Source organism: Prionailurus viverrinus, chromosome A1, assembly GCF_022837055.1.
Source record: "Prionailurus viverrinus isolate Anna chromosome A1, UM_Priviv_1.0, whole genome shotgun sequence".
In the NCBI taxonomy this organism is placed as follows: Eukaryota; Metazoa; Chordata; class Mammalia; order Carnivora; family Felidae; genus Prionailurus; species Prionailurus viverrinus.
Genome location: NC_062561.1, coordinates 235,038,826 through 235,060,138, shown reverse-complemented (window position 1 = coordinate 235,060,138; position 21,313 = coordinate 235,038,826). Strand labels below are relative to the sequence as shown.

The 21,313-nt window shown below is 48.3% G+C and overlaps 1 protein-coding gene across 5 annotated transcripts in view; it reads left to right on the top strand.

Annotated features, from left to right (window-relative positions):
* Window positions 1–21,313, top strand: part of ADCY2 (adenylate cyclase 2) — a 415,111-nt gene that overhangs the window by 353,086 nt on the left and 40,712 nt on the right. For all 5 annotated transcript variants that reach the window (XR_007154128.1, XM_047867851.1, XM_047867840.1 and 2 more), the window contains 2 exons: window positions 4,305–4,424; window positions 10,872–11,041. Coding sequence is in view for 4 of the 5 variants with exons in the window: in XM_047867851.1 (XP_047723807.1) it covers window positions 4,305–4,424; window positions 10,872–11,041 (290 nt within the window). In the remaining variant the exon portion in view is untranslated. The remainder of the gene's footprint in view (window positions 1–4,304; window positions 4,425–10,871; window positions 11,042–21,313) is intronic.

The window sequence follows — 21,313 nt, the reverse complement described above, 5'->3', positions numbered from 1 at the left end:
CGACGTCCACACATTTGACGGTGAGACCTTCCCCTCCACCCAGCACGTGTTTCAGGAAGGCACCTTCTGTGTCAGGACTGGCCCTTCAGTAGTTACTAAGCGTAAGAATGAATGAAGGGGGAAGCATGCAGTCCGTTAAAAAAGAAACCATTTCTTTTGGGGAAGTCCAGTTTGGCCTCATAAAACCAGGATTTATCACCTAACTTAAATTTTTTTTGAATGTTTATTTTTGAGAGAGAGAGAGAGAGAGAGAGAGAGAGAGAGAGAGAGAGAATGAGCAGTGGAGGAGCAAAGAGAGAGGGAGACACAGAACCCGAAGCAGGTTCCAGGCTCTGAGCTGTTGGCACAGAGCCTGACACGGGGCTCGAACTCACGGACCATGAGATCATGACCTGAGCTGAAGTCAGATGCTCAACCGACTGAGCCACCCAGGCGCCCCTCACCTAATTTTTTCAAGGCAGAACCTCCCTGGGAAACATCTGATTGCATTTCATAGAGAATATTTAATGTGACTGACAGGCAGTTCGGTCACTGTCATAAGTGTTTGAGGAGCTGAATGTGTTAGGTTTCATTGTTTTTTTGGTTTTGGTGTTTTTTTGTTTTTTTGGGTTTTTTTTTGGCAATAACTGGGCTTCCTTTGGAGAAGAAACACACCCTCAGCACCAGGAATACCTCTCCCAGGGCTGTTTTCCCTTCTCACCAAGAAAGGAATCTGTTTTCAGCTGCTGCCGACAGGTCTGTGGAACACACGTGAGCAGTGTGACAGATGACCCTGAAGAAAGACACAAAATAAGGCTTCTCCGCACGAGCTGAGCCGCCTCCTACAGCAGCAGAGGCTGTGGGCAGGGAATAAGCCGGATTACCTTTTTCCGTCCATCATTTCCATTGATATCTGCTGCCACGAAACGAGTGATCTTTTTCCTGCCGATGCTCCCCTCGTATTTATTTCAAAGAAACATCATAAGACAGTATGAAAGCCAGCGTTAGGTAGAGAAAGGAAATCGTTTTCCCTGGCAGTAAAGCTTGCTTATGATTTTTAAAAAAATTCTTAATGTTCATTTATTTTTGAGAGAGAGTATGTGAGCAGGGGAGGGGCACAGAGAGAGGGAGTCACAGAATCTGAAACGGGCTCCAGGCTCCGAGCGGTCAGCACAGAGCCCGACGCGGGGCTCAAACTCACGGACCGTGAGATCGTGACCTGAGCTGAAGTCGGAGGCTTAACCGACTGAGCCACCCAGGTGCCCCTGAGTTTCCATTTTAAAGGGACTGAAGGGACGCCTGAGTGGCTCAGTCAGTGGAGCATCTGAGTCTTGGTTTCAGTTCAGGTCGTGATCTTGACGTCATGAGATTGAGCCCCACGTCAGGCTCTAAGCTCAGCATGGAGCCCACTGGAGGTTCTCTTTCTCTCCCTCTGCCTCTCTCTCCCACTTGTGTGCTCTCTCTCTCTCTCAAAAATAAAAATAAATAAAATTAAAAAAAAATAATTTAAAGTGACCAAGAAGGCGTAAATCAATGCCAAATTGCAGTGTGAGGTCACGGACCCAAACAAGGGGCTTCTTGATTTCAGGGGTAGTTAGTAAATACTAGAAAAAGGGAGCAGAGGGGGTTAAGGAAGCGGGGTTGGGGATAGTGACTGAAGTTCTCTCTTGTTTTTTTGAGTTCAAATCATCCTAGTTATTGGATAGCCTCCTCACAAGACAGAGTTTTCACAGGATATATTCTACTCTTGGTGCAGCAAGAATTTACTTTTTCTCTACATGGTGATGCAATCCAGAAGTTTTTGTTAATATTTAACAGGCGCTTAAGACTAATAACCTACCAAACTAAACAGTCTCCTTTTATTTGTCATTTTTTGATTCTTTAATATTTAAATCGGCTATATTTGGGGTCTGTCAAAATGACATGGGTAAAACTTTGGAGCCCAACACTTGCCAAGTAATTGCATAATTTGTTTTTTCCTGATACAATATTTTTTCCCAAAGAATTAGCACATTTGTAAGTAAGTCAACCAGGGGGTGCAGCATTTTTAATACATCCTTTAGCGGCACATAAAGAAATCAACATTTCTTTGATATTTAAATCAGCATTTTGCTACGTGTTCTCACGTGATACAATGGGAAGAAACACTGTGTCTAGTATCATTCTTGGCATCCTAGAGGAACGTTCCTCAGAATAAGCTAAGTAAAGGCCTTATGCGCTGAAGTCAGTCTGTTTTGGTGTTTGACAGCTGCCATCAAAGCAAATAAATCGATAGGAGCAAACAAAAGCAATTATATGGGGCGCCTGGGGGGTTTAGTCGGTTAAGCGTCTGACTTCTGCTCAAGTAGTTTGTAAGTTCGAGCCCCGCATGGGGCTCTGTGCTGACAGCTCGGAGCCCGGAGCCTGCTTCAGATTCTGTGTCTCCCTCTCTCTCTGCCCCTCCCCCGCTCATGCTCTGTCTCTCTGTGTCTCTCAAAAGTAAACATTGAAAGAAAAAATTTTAAAACATGGCAAACAAAAGCAACTATAGAAGCTATGCAGGAGGGTTTTACTTTTATTTTTTTGTAATTTTTATTTAAACTCAAGTTGGCAAACATACAGTGTAGTCTTGGCTTTAGGAGTAGAATTTAGTGATTCGTCACTTGGATATGACACCCAGTGCTCATCACTCACAACAAGTGCCCTCCTTAATGCCCGTCACCCATCTAGCCCATCCCCCCCACCCACCGCCCCTCCAGCAACCCTCAGTTTGTTCTCTGTATTTAAGTATGTCTTACAGTTTGCCTCCCTCTCTCTATGTCTTATTTCATTTTTCTTTCCCTTCCTCTGTGTTCGTCTGTTGTGTTTCTTAAGTTCCACACGTAAGTGAAATCATGCATTTGTCTTTCTCTGACTTATTTCACTTAGCCTAATACCTTCTGGTTCCATCCACGTTGTTGCAAATGGCAAAATTTCTTTCTGATCGCTGAGTGATATTTCAGTGTGTGTGTGTGTGTGTGTGTGTGTGTGTGTGTGTGTGTGCCTTTTCTTTATCCGCCCATCAGCCAATGGACATTTAGCCCTTGAATACGTATCGCTAGCCCCATGCAGAACACACAGTCCAGGTTTTGGATGAGATGCCTTTCTTTCAGGGAAGGGTACCTGGCCGGAGTGATCCTCTGGTTCGCCTTCAACTGCCCACTTCCCTGGCCCTCAGCCATGGCACGGAAAAGTGGCTGGTCTGTGGCCACCTCGGTAGTGTGTGCTTCAGGGGCGCCCGGGTGGCTCAGTCGGTTAAGCATCCGACTTCTGCTCAGGTCATGATCTCGTGGTGTGTGAGTTTGAGCCCCACGTTGGGCTCTTTGCTGTTGGCACGGAGCCTGTTTCAGATTCTGTGTCTCCCTCTCTCTCTGCCCCTCCCCTATTCACACTTTCTCTGTCTCTCCCTGTCTCAAAAATAAATAAACATTAAAAAGTAACGTTAAAAAATAACGTGCTGCAGCTTCTCCGGGAAAGAGACAGAGAGAAAAAGAAAAACAGAAACGCAGAGAAAGAGAAACAGAGAAAAACCGGGGGAAAAAATGAGAGAACGAGAGAGACAGAGACTGAATTTCTTCTGTCTCGCCAACTGGTTGACACTTTCCTTCTGGGTGCTGATACAGGGGACCATGGCTGAAGAGCTGGTTTTCTCAGGATTACTTATTTTTTCCAGAGTGAGGACCCCTTTCCAGCAGTCCTTACTCAGAGCGTTCACCCTCTCAGCATTCTATGCCTCGTGATCCTGAACTGCCAAGCGCTCACAGATAATATATACAAATGCTGATGCCAAAGAGTGCATTTTGCCCACACAATTAATTTCTTAAAGTCAAAAACTCCATTGACCCACTTCATGTTCGAAGCAAGATGGTGAAGACACTGAAAAAAAAAAACAAAAACCTTGAAGGTTCTGCTTTCTCGGTAGAGAGTTGAGTGTCTGTGTGTGAGGTGATGTCACCCTCAGATGTGATTCCGACCAAGCCCTCTGCCCTGTGCTTTGTACATTTCTAATTTAACATCGAACAGAAGTGTTTCTGTTTTCGTTAATATCGTCTTATAGTTCTGGAATCCACGACAAGTGTGGAGCGCAACAATAAATAGTTATTTACTTATTTCATAGAAATTCTCAAAGCTTCAAACAGGAGAAGATGGAGCTATTCGCATGTGAAAGACGGACGCCAGACTGCCCACGTAATCCTGCTTATGGTGCAAAAGGAACACAGTCATTAATAATGCAGCACACCCCCCCCCCCCCGCTATCCCTTTAATCTCTGGTGCACTAATTCACTGAAAAAACATTTTCTTTGCAGTTTTTCCTGAGCGACCCAGAGGAAGCCATTCCTCCGACTGCCAACACATCAAACACAAGTCTTTCTGCCTTAAACAATCAGGCAGTGATTCTGCGTGCACAGAATTTGTTCTTCCTCCCGGTAAGAGCATTTCACTCATTATTACTGCTCTTGTTGTCTTGCTCTAAGCTGTGAGCCCATTTAACGCGATGGCCTCCACTTTCTGATCGGCTGTGGATTTCACTTCTCCTCCTTGGTGTCGATACTTGACTTAAGTCCCGACCAGCCAAAATCTGCCAGCCAGGCTGACCGACACCGATTAGACACACTTACGGTGCAAACTTACAGTGTCCTTTTGGTGCTCTCGCAGATGTCTCTGCTTTTATTCTCTTAGTGCTACATTCGATAGCACGTATCCCAGCGTTTGACGTTGCGTTGTATGTCACTGAAGTTCTGGGTTCATTGCTGATGGGTTTTGCCAGTAGTCCCGGTGGAATAGTGTTGGCTTCCTTGCTGATGATGGGGACTGCCTCTCGTATTTCTGCCTCTCCCTTGGCTGTAGACGCTGCCCACTGGTTATATCCTCAAATAATCCTTGCCGACTGACTCATGTTAACCATCCTCCAGAGAAGGGCCAAGATTCAAATTTCAAAACCGGCCAATATGTCGGTCTTTTCGGTGGAAAGGGTTAAGTCAGTTATTTACTATTTAGTAACTTCGTTTCATAAATCATTAATGCAAAAGAAGTTTTGAGAGTCTCCTCTCTTGCATAATCATCTAAAGGAGATTATTCCCACCTGGTTTCTGTCCCATAGAGTCACATTTCGAGAGTGCTAAAGGAACTATTTTGGAGACTGAGATTGGTGATTTAGTGTGTACACTTTAAAGATTCTTGGCCGTTTTTTAGACTCCATTAGCTGTGGTAATAAAGCAGATTCCTTTCCTCATTCTTCTTTTGCTGATTTGTTCCCTTGATATTTGGCTTGGATCCTTTTTCCCATTTCCTGTCTTCAGTGCCTGGGAAGCTTCCAGCTCTCTGTACAGAATTGGGGTGTCTGGTGGTGTTTTTGAGAGGGTTTCTGAGGCAAGCTGACCAAGGTCCCTAATAATGTCCCCATGGGCATGGGAAGAAAGCCTGCCATAAATCTGTCCCTCGTCCAAGGGGCCCTGGTTCTCATTTTAAGCATTATCATAAGCTCCCGTGAGTGCTAGACAACATCTCTTCTGTTTTAGTTACATGAAAAGTGAGAGACAGGAGGCATGGCAAGGGTTTGTTGGCTGTGATCTCGCTGTGGGCAATTTGAAGCCGCCTTCTGTAGAGAAAGATTTACGTGAACTGCGGTCTGGCCCTCCCTCCTTGAAAGAACAGCACTGGCATGCACAGAGGTACCAGGCCACTGGCAGAGGGACAGAGCGTCCCAAGCAGCATTCACAGGGCACTTCAGCCATTTGCAATGAACATCCATTTGCATAAAAACAAAGGATAGCTGGCAAAGCTTTTTTTTTTTTTTTTTTTTTTTAAATCCTCTCCACCCGGTATTTGTGGATGCAACAACCCACTGTTTGTCACTAAAAGCAGTAAGGTCATCATTCAGAGTCTCATTAGGTAAGTCGGTATGATTTATTTTCAAAAGAAGCATAAACTGTTAGAAACCCAAAATGGGGGGAAGTAATATTTACTCAGCCTTATAAGATTCGAAAAAATTTTTAAAAAAATGAAAAAATACGCAATAGACTCTTTAAAATGTAGGTAGAATTTTGTCAACAAGCCACTGTTGTTCCAGTAATAAGTCATCAGAAAGAGAGATTATGATGCGCTCTGCCAAGGATCCCCCATGTGCTCAGACACTGCACAGAAAGTGCAGTGTTAGAGTTCTTAAGAGTCCCAGAAGGGCCTGAGAACATCCTGGCTTCCCCCTTCATAGACGGAAGGGAACATCGGAGAGCCATGCGCAACTTCCACGTGATTCCTCTCAAACCCCATCGTCCATGATATCTGAGCTCGATGAGGCAGTGGGCAAGACTGCCCACATTCATGTCCACATTCACGACTGTCCACATTCACGGCTTCTTGTTACATCAAGAAGATGTAACACTTCTTGACCGTAATCTGTAATAGTCATCAGCTCAGGTCACGATCTCACAGTTCGTGGGGTCGAGTCCCACGTCGGGCTCTGTGTTGACAGCTCAGAGCCTGGAGCCTGCTTCAGATTCTGTGTCTCCCTGCTCATGCTCTGTCTCTCTCTGTCTCAAAAATAAAATAAGCATTAAAAAAATTTAATAAAAAAAAAAGAAATTAATCTTACAGGCATCAACACTAAGCAACAAAGGTGTTCATCAAAGTGTTTATGTAACTCCAAGAACAAAGAAAGTAAACAACCTACGAGTTAGAATAAACTTAATGGTTTAAATAAATTCTGCTATTCTGGGGTGCCTGGATGGCTCAGTAGGTTGAGCTTTCCAACTTCGGCTCGGGTCATGATCTCGTGGCTTGTGAGTTTGAGCCTCATGTCAGGATCTGTGCTGATGGCTCAGAGCCTGGAGCCACTTCAGATTCTGTGTCTTTCTCTCTCTCTCTCTCTCTCGGCCCCTCCCCTGCTCACACTCTGTCTCTCTCTGTCTCTCAAAAAAATAAACATTAAATAAATAAATAAATAAACAAATAAATAAATAAATTCTGCTATTTAGTTACATCCAGCCATGACAAAGATATCGTAGCAAAATATTTAATGACATAGAAATATATATTCACAATAAATTATTAATTGAAAAGTGTCACTTAAAAACATCCCAAATGTTCCCCAATTTTCTAAAATGTCAGTATCAGTATTGAGTAGTATTAAAATATCAGGAATAAGTAGCACACCCCCCACAAAAACAGGATGGAAAAATATACCCAAAATAATTAATAGTGGCTCAAGTTCGTGGTTGGAGATTATAGGAGACCCTTAGTTTTATACGAGTCCTTTGTATATTCCCTAAGTTTTAACACCAGATGTGTTATTCCTGTAGTAGGGGGGAAAAAGTCATTTTAAAATATCCAACAAAATCTACCACAAAGGATTTTTGCCATGGAGGCAGTTCATACTATATCTGTATTTATATCATTATATCTGAAAAGCTTCCCTGTGAGTTTGCTGTTACTGGAATTCTCATTTTCCGTGTGAGGAAACTGAGGCCAAAGAGACCTAACTGAATTATCCAAGATAATAGCCGCTGTTCCCTTGGCGCAAAAATGCAAATTGAAAAAAAAATGCAAATTGATTTCATCAGTTAGCTATATCAAACATGCTAATAACCATATTAACTAATTTTAACTCTGTTCACCTAATCTTAATGGATATTAACAAATGATATTTAGTAATTAAAGTAATAGTAATGATTTTCAATATGAATAAATAATATACACATTAATAACATATCAACTACATCGAAACTATGCGGAAATCAGGTCAGTAGTAATTACATCCTAATGGAAGTCCGTTCGGGAGCCTGCCGCCAGGACTCTTGCCCAGTCGGTGGGTGTTCTCCCTGGCAGCTTCCTTCTGTGGTGGAGACAGCCGATCTCCAGAACCCCTGGCCTGGCCTCAGGTTATCCCCCTCCTTCACACGCCCCCCTGCCGCTGTCTGCAGGCTGCCAGCCTACCTTTAATTAACTCCCAGACCACACTGTGTGTGACCTCCAGGCGGTCTAGAAAGTAAATAGTAAATGACTAAATGCCGCCTGCCATTGACGTACGTTTTTCAGTAGATACTCCTGAAATAGGAGAACTTTTTAAAAGCCTAAGCACGAATTTTAAAATGTGAAACTTGGGGCACCTGGGTGGCTCAGTCCATTGAGCGTCCGACTTGGCTCAGGTCATGAGCTTACAGTTCGTGGGTTCGAGCCCCGCGTCGGGCTCTGTGCCGACGGCTCGGAGCCTGGATCCTGCTTCGGATTCTGTGTTTCCCTCTCTCCGGCCCTCTCCCCGGTTGGCGCCCCCCCCTTCTCTCTCTGTCTCGAAAATAAATAAAACATAAAATTAAATTAAATTAAATTAAATTAAAATAAAATAAAATAAAATAAGTGAATCCATAGGCTGTATTTGTATCAGTGTTGGCACTTACTTCAAAGGAGGGGTGCTACAGAAATCCTGTGTGACCCTGTGTCCCCCCACCAGGTGCACGTGCACACACTGATACTCACAGTGACACATTTGTTGACGACGTTCATCCTGAGGTCTCCCGCATCATTTCACTAGCAGCATCGTGTCTGGAACTGAGAGCTTCCCCCACAGCCGGCCCCCAAGGCAATGTCATGGCCTTCGAGGAGCGGTTCTAGACTACTCTCCACTACTGACTGAAAGACCACTGGGTTGTAAACCAGGGCCTCTCAGACTTTGTGGGGAAGGCCCCTGCTTTCACTTGTTTAGTTTTTTTTAAACTGCCAACCCATCGTGGAGGGTAACTTTCAAAATGAACAGTGAAATAGCAGAAACATGAACTAACGCAAGGAGACATGAGACACAGAAGCCCGTTATCTTGTCGGATTCGGTGGGATGAGGCTCCCCGTGAAGCCCCTGTACACGGTCCCCGAGCAGGCCTCCCTGGGGAATTTGCTGAGCTGCCTGCTCTGGGTTCTGTGTCTGTCCCCAGGCCTGAGGCACCTCCTGGCCCTGAGCCCTCACGCCTGCCCTCTGAGCTGGGGACTTAGTCACCAGGCTAAGGGAATGGTGGCAGAACTCCATGTAACTCAGGGCTGGTTTAGGAGCACACGCCTCTCTCCTACCTCCTGTTTTGGGGGAAACTGAGCCAGGTCTCCCTGCCTCGATTCTGTGTTTCCACTCGGCCAGCCCAAACAGTCCTATCAGGACACCTTTCTTTCCTCTGTTGCTCCCCCCATTCTCTGCTGCGGGGAGAGTGGGGTCAGCCTAGTGGGGAACGCCCCCTCGGGGAGGTAATCTGGCCATAGAAATTCTGCTTACAGCGCTCCATGTCCCGTAAAATGCTGCCACCTGTAAGGCCGCCTTGCTCAGGAAAGCTTCACCTCCTAAAGGGTGACCCAGTGGCTGTGTGATCCAGGGCGGTGGCTGGTCTTCCTTGGGAGGCTGAAATGCCAGGTCTGAGTCCTCGTGAGTACGGATCTGTATTAGCCCTTGTGTGGCCGCCTCGCTCCCAAACCTCCCTCTCGCAGAGAAGGAAGTGCTTTGTGTGACCAGGGCGGCTGGCTTCTCGACCTCTCTTCCCCAAGAGCAGGATGGATGAGCTAATATCGCTGGCCTTCCGTGGCTTATTCCATATAATGGAAATGACAGACCGGGCTAGTTTTTAAAGACAAGGTCTGTCAAACATCGGTCGGATCTGTGCTTCATTATACCATGAAACTTTACTGAGTGCTGCTTCTGCTCCAGAAATGCCGGTAGCAGCCAACCCTGGTTCCTGAAGACACGGCAGTGTCACAGGTAGAGGCCCCACGGGCCTGGCGACCGTGTCCACTTACCACATCCCTCCTGGCTGGCAGGGCTCTGGGCCGCAAGCTTAGCTTGTTCTTTTCAGTGACTTAAAAGGAGGACATTAGGGGCACCTGGGCGGCTCAGTCGGTTAGGTGTCTGACTCTTGGTTTCGGCTCTGGTCGTGATCTCACGGTTTGTGGGATCGAGCCCACATCGGGCTCTGCGCTGACAGTGTGGAGCCTGCTTGGGATTCTCTCTCTCCCTCTCTCTGCCTCTCGCCCGCTTCTGCTCTCTCTCTCTCTCAAAATAAATAAACATCCAAAAAAAAAAAAAACCAGAGGGCATTCCTGCCCTCATTTTATGGATGGAGACATGCTCCACAACCAGGTTGGGTCACTGGTGACCCCGCTAATGAGTGAGCAAAGCAAGATCGGCTGGGGCTGTCACATCTCGATGATGTCCCGTGGGGCAAATGGCGAGGGAGCACCACGGTAGGGCACACGTGTCACTGTTTCCTGGGGACGACAGGGGATGCAACGTGCTGGCTTTTTTCCACACGCCTAGCTCTTCCCATTCCCTCCTGTTCCCTGCCCACTTCCGGGGACTCTGTGATTCACCCCGGCCAAAGCTTTTAGTTTGTCAAATCCTCTCTGCTTTGGACCTGCAGTTTCTCCTTTAATAAAATGCCGAGGCTTTCTTAAGCTTTTAACAGAACTCCCGGTAATGATTTATATCTTCATAAATTAAGAATTGAAAGGCCAAAAGAGATTCTAGGTACTATAGCTTTTAAAATCGATATCTGTGTACAGAGTCACTTGTTTTCATCTTTGAGAAGCAAATGACATTTGTGAGTCATGACCTGCCTTCAGTGTAGATCGTTAAGAATTATTTCTATTGGCAATATGCACGATTGTTCTCATTGGGCATGCTTCACTGGGTCAGCAAGCCACGGAATGAGTAATTCTTTTCTAAAGCACACATTTTCGGGTGTGTACCCCGGGGTCAGAAAACAGAAAAGGGCATCTGTTTTTCACAGCCAGTTCGGAAGTTGCGCGCGTGAGTTTGGGGGTTGGTGGTGACCCCCAGTGTGAATTCCTATTCCAGCATTTCGCAGAAGAGATCCTAAACGTTCATCTGATATATTTCCCTGTTCCAGTACTTTATCTACAGCTGCATTCTGGGACTGATTTCCTGCTCGGTTTTCCTGCGGGTGAATTACGAGTTGAAAATGCTGATCATGATGGCGGCGTTGGTAGGCTACAACACCATCCTTCTCCACACTCACGCCCACGTCCTGGACGACTACAGCCAGGTCTTATTTGAGAGGTAACCTGCGCCCTCTTCCTTCTCCGCGGTGGTTTCACGGGACGTTGATGACGTGAGTGTGTGTTGAGCAGACACAGACTAGCGGTATCCTTGCCATTGATAATCATTGTGTGGGCTTTTCTTTGAAATTGTGGTGCAGAAAATTGATGTGTGTCTTCACTATAGATGATATAGAATATCTATCATCATGTACCCTTAGGAGGTTTAGGGAGGTGATTACTGCCCAATCTGTACTGTATTGATAACAATAACCTAGGGTTTCTCTTCCTCAGCATTATAAAACTTCGGAGCGAGTAAGTTTCTGTTGTGTCAGGCGGTGGGAGGACTGCCCTCGGCATTATAGGGTATGTCGCGGCATCCCTGGCCCCTACCCGCCAGATGCCACTCACAGCCACCCGCCCCGAGTCATGACCACAAAAAATGTCTCCGGACGTTGCCAAACGTGCCCTGCGGGGCAGAGTTGACCCCAGTTCAAAACAGAGCAATCCACATACACCGGAAAAGTAAGTGGATACATTCACAAGTTATAGACTTCAACATCTTACAGGAGATTTCCTAAAATACCCTGGTGTGGAAGGAGGTACTGGCAGCTGGCGATTCTCTGTTCTATGAAGAGATTGATTTGCAGGAAGAGGTAGACCTGTGATATAAGCCGGTCCCGGATACGATCAGACGATATGATGTGAAAGCATCGGGTCCCGAGTTCAGAAATATTGAAAATGGTCCTCAAGCTCCTCTTTGGGTTTATGAAAGGTCTCCTACCATCAAATTACTTCCATAAGCTTAGAATACCTGTTCCCTGCTTGAAAAAAAAAATGGAATCATTATGATGCTCTCCATCACACATCTTGATAGCAAAACCTTTTACATCAAGTATTGGGTTTATTTCTGGACCCGCCAGGCTTCCGGTTTTTTTCTGTAGGCATGTTGCATAATCCTCCGTAAAATATCTATGTATTTCTTGTAATATAAAATAAATGCCTTAAATATTTTCCTAGATGTGTGGCTCCAGAAAGATGGCTTGTGTTGACCGCATATGGCCACTTACTCCTCCATCAGAGGTTCAGTGTCAAGGACAGTGGGTCCCCCGCTGCGTGCACGTTTCTTGCCAGTAAGAACTTTCAGAAACACAGTGGCAGTGCATTCTCTTCACGTAATTTAATTTCCATCGTCTTCCACACCATGAAGCTTTAATAATCTGTAATCAAGCTGAAGAGTAGTCGAGTTGCAAAAATGCATAATGGTATTAGGGAAGGTTTATGATTCCTTAGCAAGGAGGAGAATGAAATCAGAAGTTAATTTTCCAATAAGTTCTCAGAGTCGCCAAGCAAACATGCTTAAATATTTCTCTGCCACATCCAGGGAGCCTGCCTCAAATCCCTATGTAAATGTGGCGTTACCGATTTCTATGCGCAGCAGACAATGTCACTGAATTTCCCTTTATTAAGTTTGAGGCTCCTGAACATGAGACACATCTGAAGACAAAGAAGCAATTAGATCAGCGGCTTTCTGATGGAGAGAGAATTACTCCTGGGGACCTGAGACAGACACACAATCTCGGGTCAGAACCGAGCAGCACTAGAGGAGTTACTTGGTTGAAGAAAAGTTTTTACTTCCCGAGCCCTTTCAAGATCTTTTGTGTGTATTCTTCTGGTCGTGTCTTCATAAGAACCTTACAATCAGAGAGGGCTGCCCTGAGAAGCCTCCAGAACCTGCCTCCACTCCGAAGGAAGACAGCGTCCTGCCAGGAGGAGGGATGCACCTGCCTCCCCGTCCTCCTCCTGCCCATACAGTTCTGGCCTGTCCAGACCCGCGTCCTGCACGAGCTGCCCCAGCATCCCCCAGGCATTCCTCCACCAAAAGGTGACTGTTCCTGGCAGGATAGCAGAATACCTTGAAATCAACAAATTTTCTCAATATCGGTTTAAAACTAATCCCAAATGAGGGGCCCCCAGGTGCCTCGGTCAGTTAAGCATCTGATTCCTGAGATCGAGCCCCCCGTCAGGCTCTCTCTCCTCCTCAAAAATAAATAAACATTAAAAACTTTTTTAAACATATTAAAACAAACAAACGAGAGACTCCTAAGACCAGGACTCTCTCCATTTCCCTCCTGATTTCTTCAGCCTCAGTGTGTGTTGGAGAGAACCCTAAACCCCTCCCGGAGCCAAAACCCACCAATGCCTATGTGTTCTTTGTTCGAGAGAATTCAAGAGGTTTCCCCATCAAACACCTGACCCAGGTTTCCTCATCCTTCGCCTCGATGGTGTAGACGCTGGTACACCTCCTTTCTGTTAAGACACTGGGATCCTCAGAAAAACAAAAGCCCCCTGATCTGGGGCGGGACCTGGAGATGGAACATCCCTAAATCCCAAAGCCAGTGGCTCCCTTCAAGGAGGGAGCTGGTTCCCAGGAGTGCCACACCGCACTCCCAGTCCTGACGGAGCTCATCCGTGCCACTGAAGATGTGCTTGGCCCCGTCCCTTTTCTGACTTATTTCTGGTCTTTGCATCCTTGGTCTCCCTTTTCACTCTTGGTTTCCTGGTCCTTGCCCTGGTCTTCTTTCTGGAATGTGTGCTCTGCTGTGATAGTCAGTGCCCTTGGGGCCCACCTTGGCCCCTGGACTGGACCCCTTGTCAACACCGAGCACTCCTAGCAGACCTACCCCAGACTTGTGGCTTTCACCGTGGGTGTTCCTGCAGACCGAGCGGCCCTGTCACCCTGCAAAGCTGGGGAATGTCTCCCCTAGAGGAAGCAGATGGGGCTCTGTCATCTGCTGTCCTCTTTTCCTTAAGGCAGGTAACAGACTCTCTAGAATCGAGGAAGGAGCAGGTCTGAACCGAGTACCACTCTGATAACCACAGTGCCTGTAACTGTGCCTGCCCTCTAGTAAGTAGGTGCTAAAAAATATTTGTTAGATAAATGAATAACAGCAGGTAGACTCCTTAATAACCAGAAAGGCCCAAATACTGGCTGTAATGAAAAGCCTCACCTCACCTGCTTCCCTGAAGACAGAGGCTCATGGAAGATGTGTCTTTTCAGGAACAGGATCGGTTTTTGTTTGTACTCTTACGTTTCAAGGGCAAGTTTGGAGAGGGCATCTCTGTTTATAAGGAGTGTTAGGCCACTTTCTGAATACACATTTGGACTGTATTGTCGTCCTATATGTGAGTTCACCGTGACCCATGTTTCGGGGGCCTTTTCAGGACCAAATTTGACATTGATAATGGACAAGCCAAAAGGATGTTACAAGCCAACAGGGACGTTTTTACAACAGGGTTAGCGAAGAAAACAGGAGAAGTATGCACCAGAAAAACTCCAGCTCAACGAATAATTCAGAAAGTGACATCAAAGATATTCCGACAGACTCGCAAGTGTGGAAAGCCTACTCTAAAGGAGAAGAAATGAGACTACTTTGAGTGTGCCACTGAAAGTTCATTAAACAGAGGCCAGCGATGCCCCAATACTTACCATTACCTGCTCTTATGTGATTCTGGGAAGTCACGTCATGGTGGAAGAAACCCGGGAGTTTCTGGTATCCAGAAGGTCCAGGAGAAGCCGTTTCCTAATTCTCTGGCATTTACAACATCCCCGTTTTTCCGTGAGTACAGGATGTTTTGCTGAACCAGTCAGTGGCCATTCCGGTTCCTACCCGTGACGCTGTCTCCCAGAGCCCTCGGCCGGCACCACGGAGGACACCAAGTGCTCTTGGCAGTGACGGTGATGCTGATGAGCGTTGATGTTGCTGCAAGATGTTCTTGTTGCGAAGACACTTTCCCTTCCCTTGTCAAGGTCTTGCCACAGAGTCCGCAAGACACTGTCAGATTTTTCCTGGGAGTTTTTTTCTTGCAGAACTGAGAAGTCTCAAGGGATGAGTGTTATCGTTTCCTATGGACCCGGCCGTTATGCTAATCCACCTGAATATAGGAGACGTGCGTTTAATTCTGAAAATGCGGGGGTGGGGAGCTTGAACAGGACGGTGCGTGGTGGGGTGGATAACAAGGAACCATCTCTGTTTGGGAGCTTAGCCGAATACGACAAATCCTTTGTGGACAGCGTATACGTAAGGCGTGTAAGTAAGCAGCGATGCCCAGTGTCCAGCCTCGTCCGCAAGCTCTGGATTGTTGTTGGTAGAAATGTCTGCATAATTTTAACTTCCTTAAAGTCCTGCGTCAAGCGTGGTGATGGAGATGCTCAGACACATGTCACCGGGAGCTATGCGTTGAGCACCTTCAGTGTGACGTTGTTCCGCTTTCTCTGTTTTTCCTGTGTCTCATTCAAGACACAGAATTCGAGATGACGCGACAGATTTTGACAGTGTCCCAACTTGGGATCAGCCGAGGGCGAGCTCACTGCAGCATTAATCACGATCAGCAGAAAGGCAGGACGGCACCGCACGTCCACCCTGCGGTCGAGGGTCTGGGGGTGTCCCCAAGCACCTGAAATTCCTCTCAGGTCTCCTCTTTTAAATTAAAAATGTATTCCAGATTTACATTCTAACCCATCACGTATCCAAGGTAATGTTGAAAAGTTTTGAAATTACTTTCGAAGTTAACATCTCAGTTTCTCGTCCCCTGCCCAGTTTCCCCTCTCTGTATCTCCAGAAAGTAAGAAACACACGTTTCTGTGTGGCTGGAACCGGCCCCCCCCCGCCCCCCGCAGTGGGTTGGGGGGGTCAGAGAAGCTGGTGGTGGGTCCTCCGAGCTGCCCGACGTAAAAGCAAGTCGTCTGAGGGCTACTCAATTCCACCGAACTTTCTCTTCCTTCTTCTAGAAAAAGCAACCACCAGGGAGCTACTGTGTTATTTAATCTAGAAAAGAAAATGCCCTGGGAGGTGGATCCACCTGCAGGAGAGAGAGTACTTGATTTTTAGGCTGTTCTGTTTGATTTTGGAGTGGGGGGCGGGGAGGAGATTTCCCGGAGCCTGTGCCCAGACACTGTGCAGAATGCATCTTAATCATCACTCCGTCAGCCTCTGATGCTAAGGCCGCGCACAGCCCTGCGTCTCACTGCACTGATCGGCCAGTCGCCTCCCGCCTACAATCACCTTTACGGAGCGAAACCACGACCACATTCATCAAGTGCATTATCACATCCATAGCAGAGGGCCAGCGCCGCTCTCAGCCCCGCCTTTGTCCTCTCTCCTGACCCGCAGCTGTCCCCTGGGCTCCTTTCCCGGCGAGAGAGCTTGTGCCTTAGTGTGGTAGGCTCTTCCAGCCCCAGAATGTCTTGCTTGGCATTTATGAATAATACAATGAGAAAAACTTAAAAAAAAAAAAAAAAAAAAAAAAGGCCGGGGTGCCTGGGTGGCTCAGCCAGTTGAGCGACCGCCTCTTGATTTCGACTCAGGTCACGATCTCTCGGTCCCTGCGATGGAGTCCTGCGTTGGGCTCCGTGCCGACAGCGTGGAGCCTGCTTGGGATTCTCGCTCTTCCTCTCTGTCTCTGCCCCTCCCCTCCTTGCACGTTGTCTCTGTCAAAATAAATAAATAACCTTAAAAAAAGATGCTCTGAGAAAGCACAGGCTCGGGGCCCTCTGTCCTTGGGTGACATTGGGCCACCCGCCCTGGAGGACTGCTGCGGGTTCCAGGGGATCCGTGTGCAGCCAGGAGAGGAAAGAGTGTCTAGAAAGGAGGCCCCTGGGGTTTCAAACCAGCACGATTATGTGTCCCCTCACTCAGGTGTTTTTAAAACACACTTCTATTGAACACCCGCTGTATGCCGGGCCTCACTGCTGGAGCCTGAGCTCACGGAGACAAAGAAAGTACAGTTTCTGCCGTCAAGAAGATCACAAAGTCTCTCTGAGAAGATCGTGTCTCACGGGAAGGCTCACGGGAGACTTGTCTGTCGGGGTTGAGTTCATGCCGCACGCCTAGAAAAGGAGAGAGCGTGTCGGCCGGCTTGTGTTAGGGCCCAGCGTTGACTCACGTCGGGAAGGCGTTGAAGAACTATGAGGATTCCCAAGCGCAGGAGACAGGTGACTCCAGCATCACGGCAGAACGTGTCTCTCGTCTTGGCCCCTCCCCCAACCTCTGTAACAGTGATTTGGCATCTGTGCAGGGACAAAGTGCCCTTGTGGGAGCTGAGGGATTCAGCAGCATATGCCAAAGGGTCCGAGAGCCATCTCATGCCCCCACGTGTCAGATGATAGGCGTACGGACCCCAGGCGTTCACGCCGCCGTGGCCGTGAACCAGCTCAAACCCCTCTGGGACGTGGTCCGGGAGCCTCTGGAGAACACTCGGCCAGTCACCCACAGATGACGGAGCCTTTGTGCGAGTCCGGTTTCCAGAGCAGAAGTCCCAGCACGCTTCTGGGAAAACCTTGCAAGTCTGAATGCACTGAAGTAGCTAAGAGGACCGGCCTGACTCTACTCCCCGCCTCCCCCAGGGTGGCACAGCCGAGGCCCATGCGAGCAAGCCCCCACTGCTGCCGCCGTGCCAGATGCTGCCAGGGAGGCTCCCTCCTGGCCCCGTGCACGGTGCTGAGTCCTGAGCTGCGTGACAGGGACGGTGAGCGGCCGGGCGGGGGACAGACAGGGACTCTCGACGGGCCCGACGGAGATGCAGATCCCACTAGCTGCATTGAGGCATCCGTCGGGAAGCCCGCCGGGGGGACACTGGGAACACCTCGCCTGTGGACCCCCCGCAGCGGGCCCATGGGCTCCCCACTGGGCTCCACGCGCCGCCCTCGCACCCCGACCCCGCAGCCGGCTCCCCGCCCGCGCTCCCAGTGGTGGAGGAGACTGCCAACTTGGGCAGAAAGCCGGTGCGGATCTGAGGACCAGGGAGAGACAGACGACAGACTCGAACTTGAGCAAGGTTTGTCAGAGCAAACCGAAGGGGGCCGTCAGTACTCTGCCCGGTGCACGGCCAGGCGGAGAGATGGCTCGCAGCTTGAGAACTGGGCCACGGGAGGAGGCAAGGATCAGCCGTGACCACAGCCAGTCTCAGGAAGCCCCAAGTTGTTTCTGTCCGAGGGGCCGTTCATAAGGGCTCCAGGAGGGGACTGCCCTTTCGGATGTGAAGAGAGCCGTGTACAACTTCAAGGAACAGAAAACCTCGAAGAAGAAAGGAGCAGAGGAAGTAGCGAACAGCCAGAGAACCCTTGGTGAGGGGGCATGAGTAAGTCCTTGCCAACCAACATTACTCTCGGTGCAGATGGACTGAATCATCCACCCAAAAGGCAAGCCTGGCTGCAGGAGTAAAAAAACCTCAGCACCAGGGGCGCCTGGGTGGCCCCGTGGGTTAAACGACCGACCCGTGGTTTCGGCTCAGGTCGCGATCTGACCGTTCGTGAGATCGAGCCCCACATCAGACTTTGCGCTGACAGCATGAAGCCTACTCGGGATTCTTTCTTCCTCTCTGTCTGCCTCCTCTCCCCTGCTTGTGGGTATGTGCACTCTCTCCCTCCCTCTCAAAATAAATAAATAAATAAATAAATAAATAAATAAATAAATATTTTTAAAACACGTTTTTTTTGGGTTTTTTTGTTTTTTTTAAAGAAACAAGAGGTGTTGGTGAGGATGTGGAAAAAGGGCAACCCTCAGGCACTGTTGGTGGGAATGCAAACTGGTGCAGCCGCTCTGGAACTACCTGGAAGTTTAAAATAGAACTACCCTATAATCCTGGGTTCCTTTAGGCACTTTTCTTCTTAAGATAATAGAGGCCTGTTTCCGCTAGGGAAACATAAAGCTTTTAAATGGGAGATCATGGTTAAGTCTCCGTGCCTGGACTGCTCTCTCTCCTGAGATTGAAGAATGTCCTTTGTACCTCACCTGAACCGTTGGCCTTTAGGTTAGAGCTGGTCCACCAGGCAATTCCTCCTCCAATTTTTTAGGGTTCTTTGTTCTTTTGTCCTCCGAAAACTTGAGGGCCAGAATGATCGCTCCATTAACAGCCTCAGGGTGAGGGCCAGCTGTAAATTAGTGTGTGGCCCCAGGCTCGTTTGGGCATCTGAGTCTCCAGGGTCCAGTTTTTAGGTGTGAAAGGAACCACATCCTGTCACATTTTTGCTAGAACTGCCCCTGAGTTAGAAACTTTCTCAGTTCTGTCAGCACTGTGACCCCTACCTCATCACTCTGGGATAGCCCAGTGGGACAAGGGCAAGTCCGAAGTGGATTGCAACCTTAATACTTAAAGAACAGAGAGAGAGAAGGAGGCCTCCCACCCAGCCAGCTGCCATTTTTACATAAATGACCAACACGATGGTTGTAGGTGGAATTGCGTCCCTCAAAGAAGACGTGGTGAAGTCCTAACCTCGGCCACCTCACAACATGACCTTACTTGGAGTAGGGTTGTGGCAGATTATTTCGTTGAATGAAGTCCTACTGGAGTGGGATGGGCCCTAATCCAGCATGGCTGGTGTCCTTATAAGAAGATGGCCATCTTGATGGCTCAGTCGGTTAAGCATCTGACTCTGGCTCATGTCGTGATCTTGTGGTTTGTGGGTTTGAGCCCCGCGTCGGGCTCCATGCTGACGGCTCGGAGCCTGGATCCTGCTTCGGATTCTGTGTCTCCCCCTCTCTCTGCCCCTTCCCAACTCATGCTCTGTCTCTATCTCAAAAATGAACATTAAAAAAAATCTTTTTTTTAATATGACCATGTGAAGACACAGACTCATTGAGAGAACGTCATTTGTTGGTGGAGGCAGACGTTGAAATGATGCGGTGGTGAGCCAAGGAACACCAGGGATTGGCGAGCACCAGAACGAGGCGAGGAAGGACGTCCCTATGGGCTTCAGAGGGAGCACTGTCCTGCCAACACCTTGACTGCAGACAGACATCTGGCTTCCAGAACTGTGAAATGATCAACTTCCATAGTTTTGAGCCACCCAGCTTACAGTACCTTGTTTTTAGAAGCTCTAGGAACCCGATGGAACGTGATGATCAACACAATGGACTGGACTAGCTCCTGGGATTCCATTCTACCTATTCTGGATGCTCCCTCCATGCTACACACTCCCCTTCCTCCCAGCCTCTCCCACATGCACACAAAGAGCAAGGTAACCCAAGAATGCATCTGTGGATGGACAGATTTCTCATTCAAGCTGCAGGAGCCATATGGCACTCACCCATGCATGGTCCACACGGGAGACAAGGGCTCCTGTAGGAATCAGCCATTCTTTTTGGCTGGATGAATAAAAGACGTTTTTGAGGAGCCTAAATGAAATCCATGAAAGCACCGTGCAATCCTTCTTAGGTGGCAGAGAGGGTCAGGAGGGAGAAAGGCATTCGTGTGCCCACAGGTCTGTTCTACATGCTGATGCGTCTTGCTACTTCTGAGGCCCATTCAGTCCCATCCAGCAACCACTTGTCTCGTCTCCCCTTGTCCTTCTCCCTCGAGGCCCCCACCCCTCCCATCGCTCTTCCCCACTAAGGCTCCAGATCTGGGAGACGGTGGAGCAGAGCATTTCTACCCCCTAAACCAATGTTCACATGCATTCACGTGAGGAGTCCCAGGTAGGATCGCTTGCCTGTATTTTCTGTGTGATTATCTGGAAACCCAGCCAGGCCCCAGACTGCATACAGAGGGCCCTACCTCCCCGTTTCCATCCCTGAGAGGGACCTGAGCTGGCTCTGCATGGTTGGGACATCTGGTCTCTTAGCCGGGCATGCAAGGGGGGACCTGAGTTCCGATTGGCCGCATGGATGAACTTGCAGCAAGGTCCTGACCCGGGAGTTAACGTTTGACTCTTTGTTTGGGAGTTCCGGGGGTGGGGTGAAGTCCTAACCTCCTCTACCTCACAACATGACCTTACGTGAAACAGGGTTGGGGCAGGAGTCCTCAGACCCCTAGAATTATAAAAGAATGGAAGGTTTGCGAAGCAACACGAACATTTAAAACCCGCCTGCACATCCGAGAACGCTCGCTGCATTGTACTGCTTTTGCTAACTGGCAAAATGGTGTCACTAGAGTCAATATAGAAAAATAAGGGTTTAATATTCATTGCAGCCGACGTTGTTGATAAACATCTGCTGTCCTCAGCCACTGCAGCTGCGCTTTTAGACACAGCTGTCACAGGCTCGTGAAGGAGCAACTTCATTTCTTAGGATCCGTTCTGGGGAAACAGGGATGTGGCACCTTCCTGTTTACTGGAGAAACCGGCGACAGCCTTATGCCTTACGGCTGACGAGCTCACCTGCCTGCAGCCCAGCCGGTTCAGCAAGGAGGAACGAGCCCCTCATGCAAGCCCAGCCTTTCTGGAGAGTTCTCTGAGGTCCTGAGCCCTTCGACCCCCGAGACTGGCTATTCTGCCTCTTCCTATCTGCAAGGAATC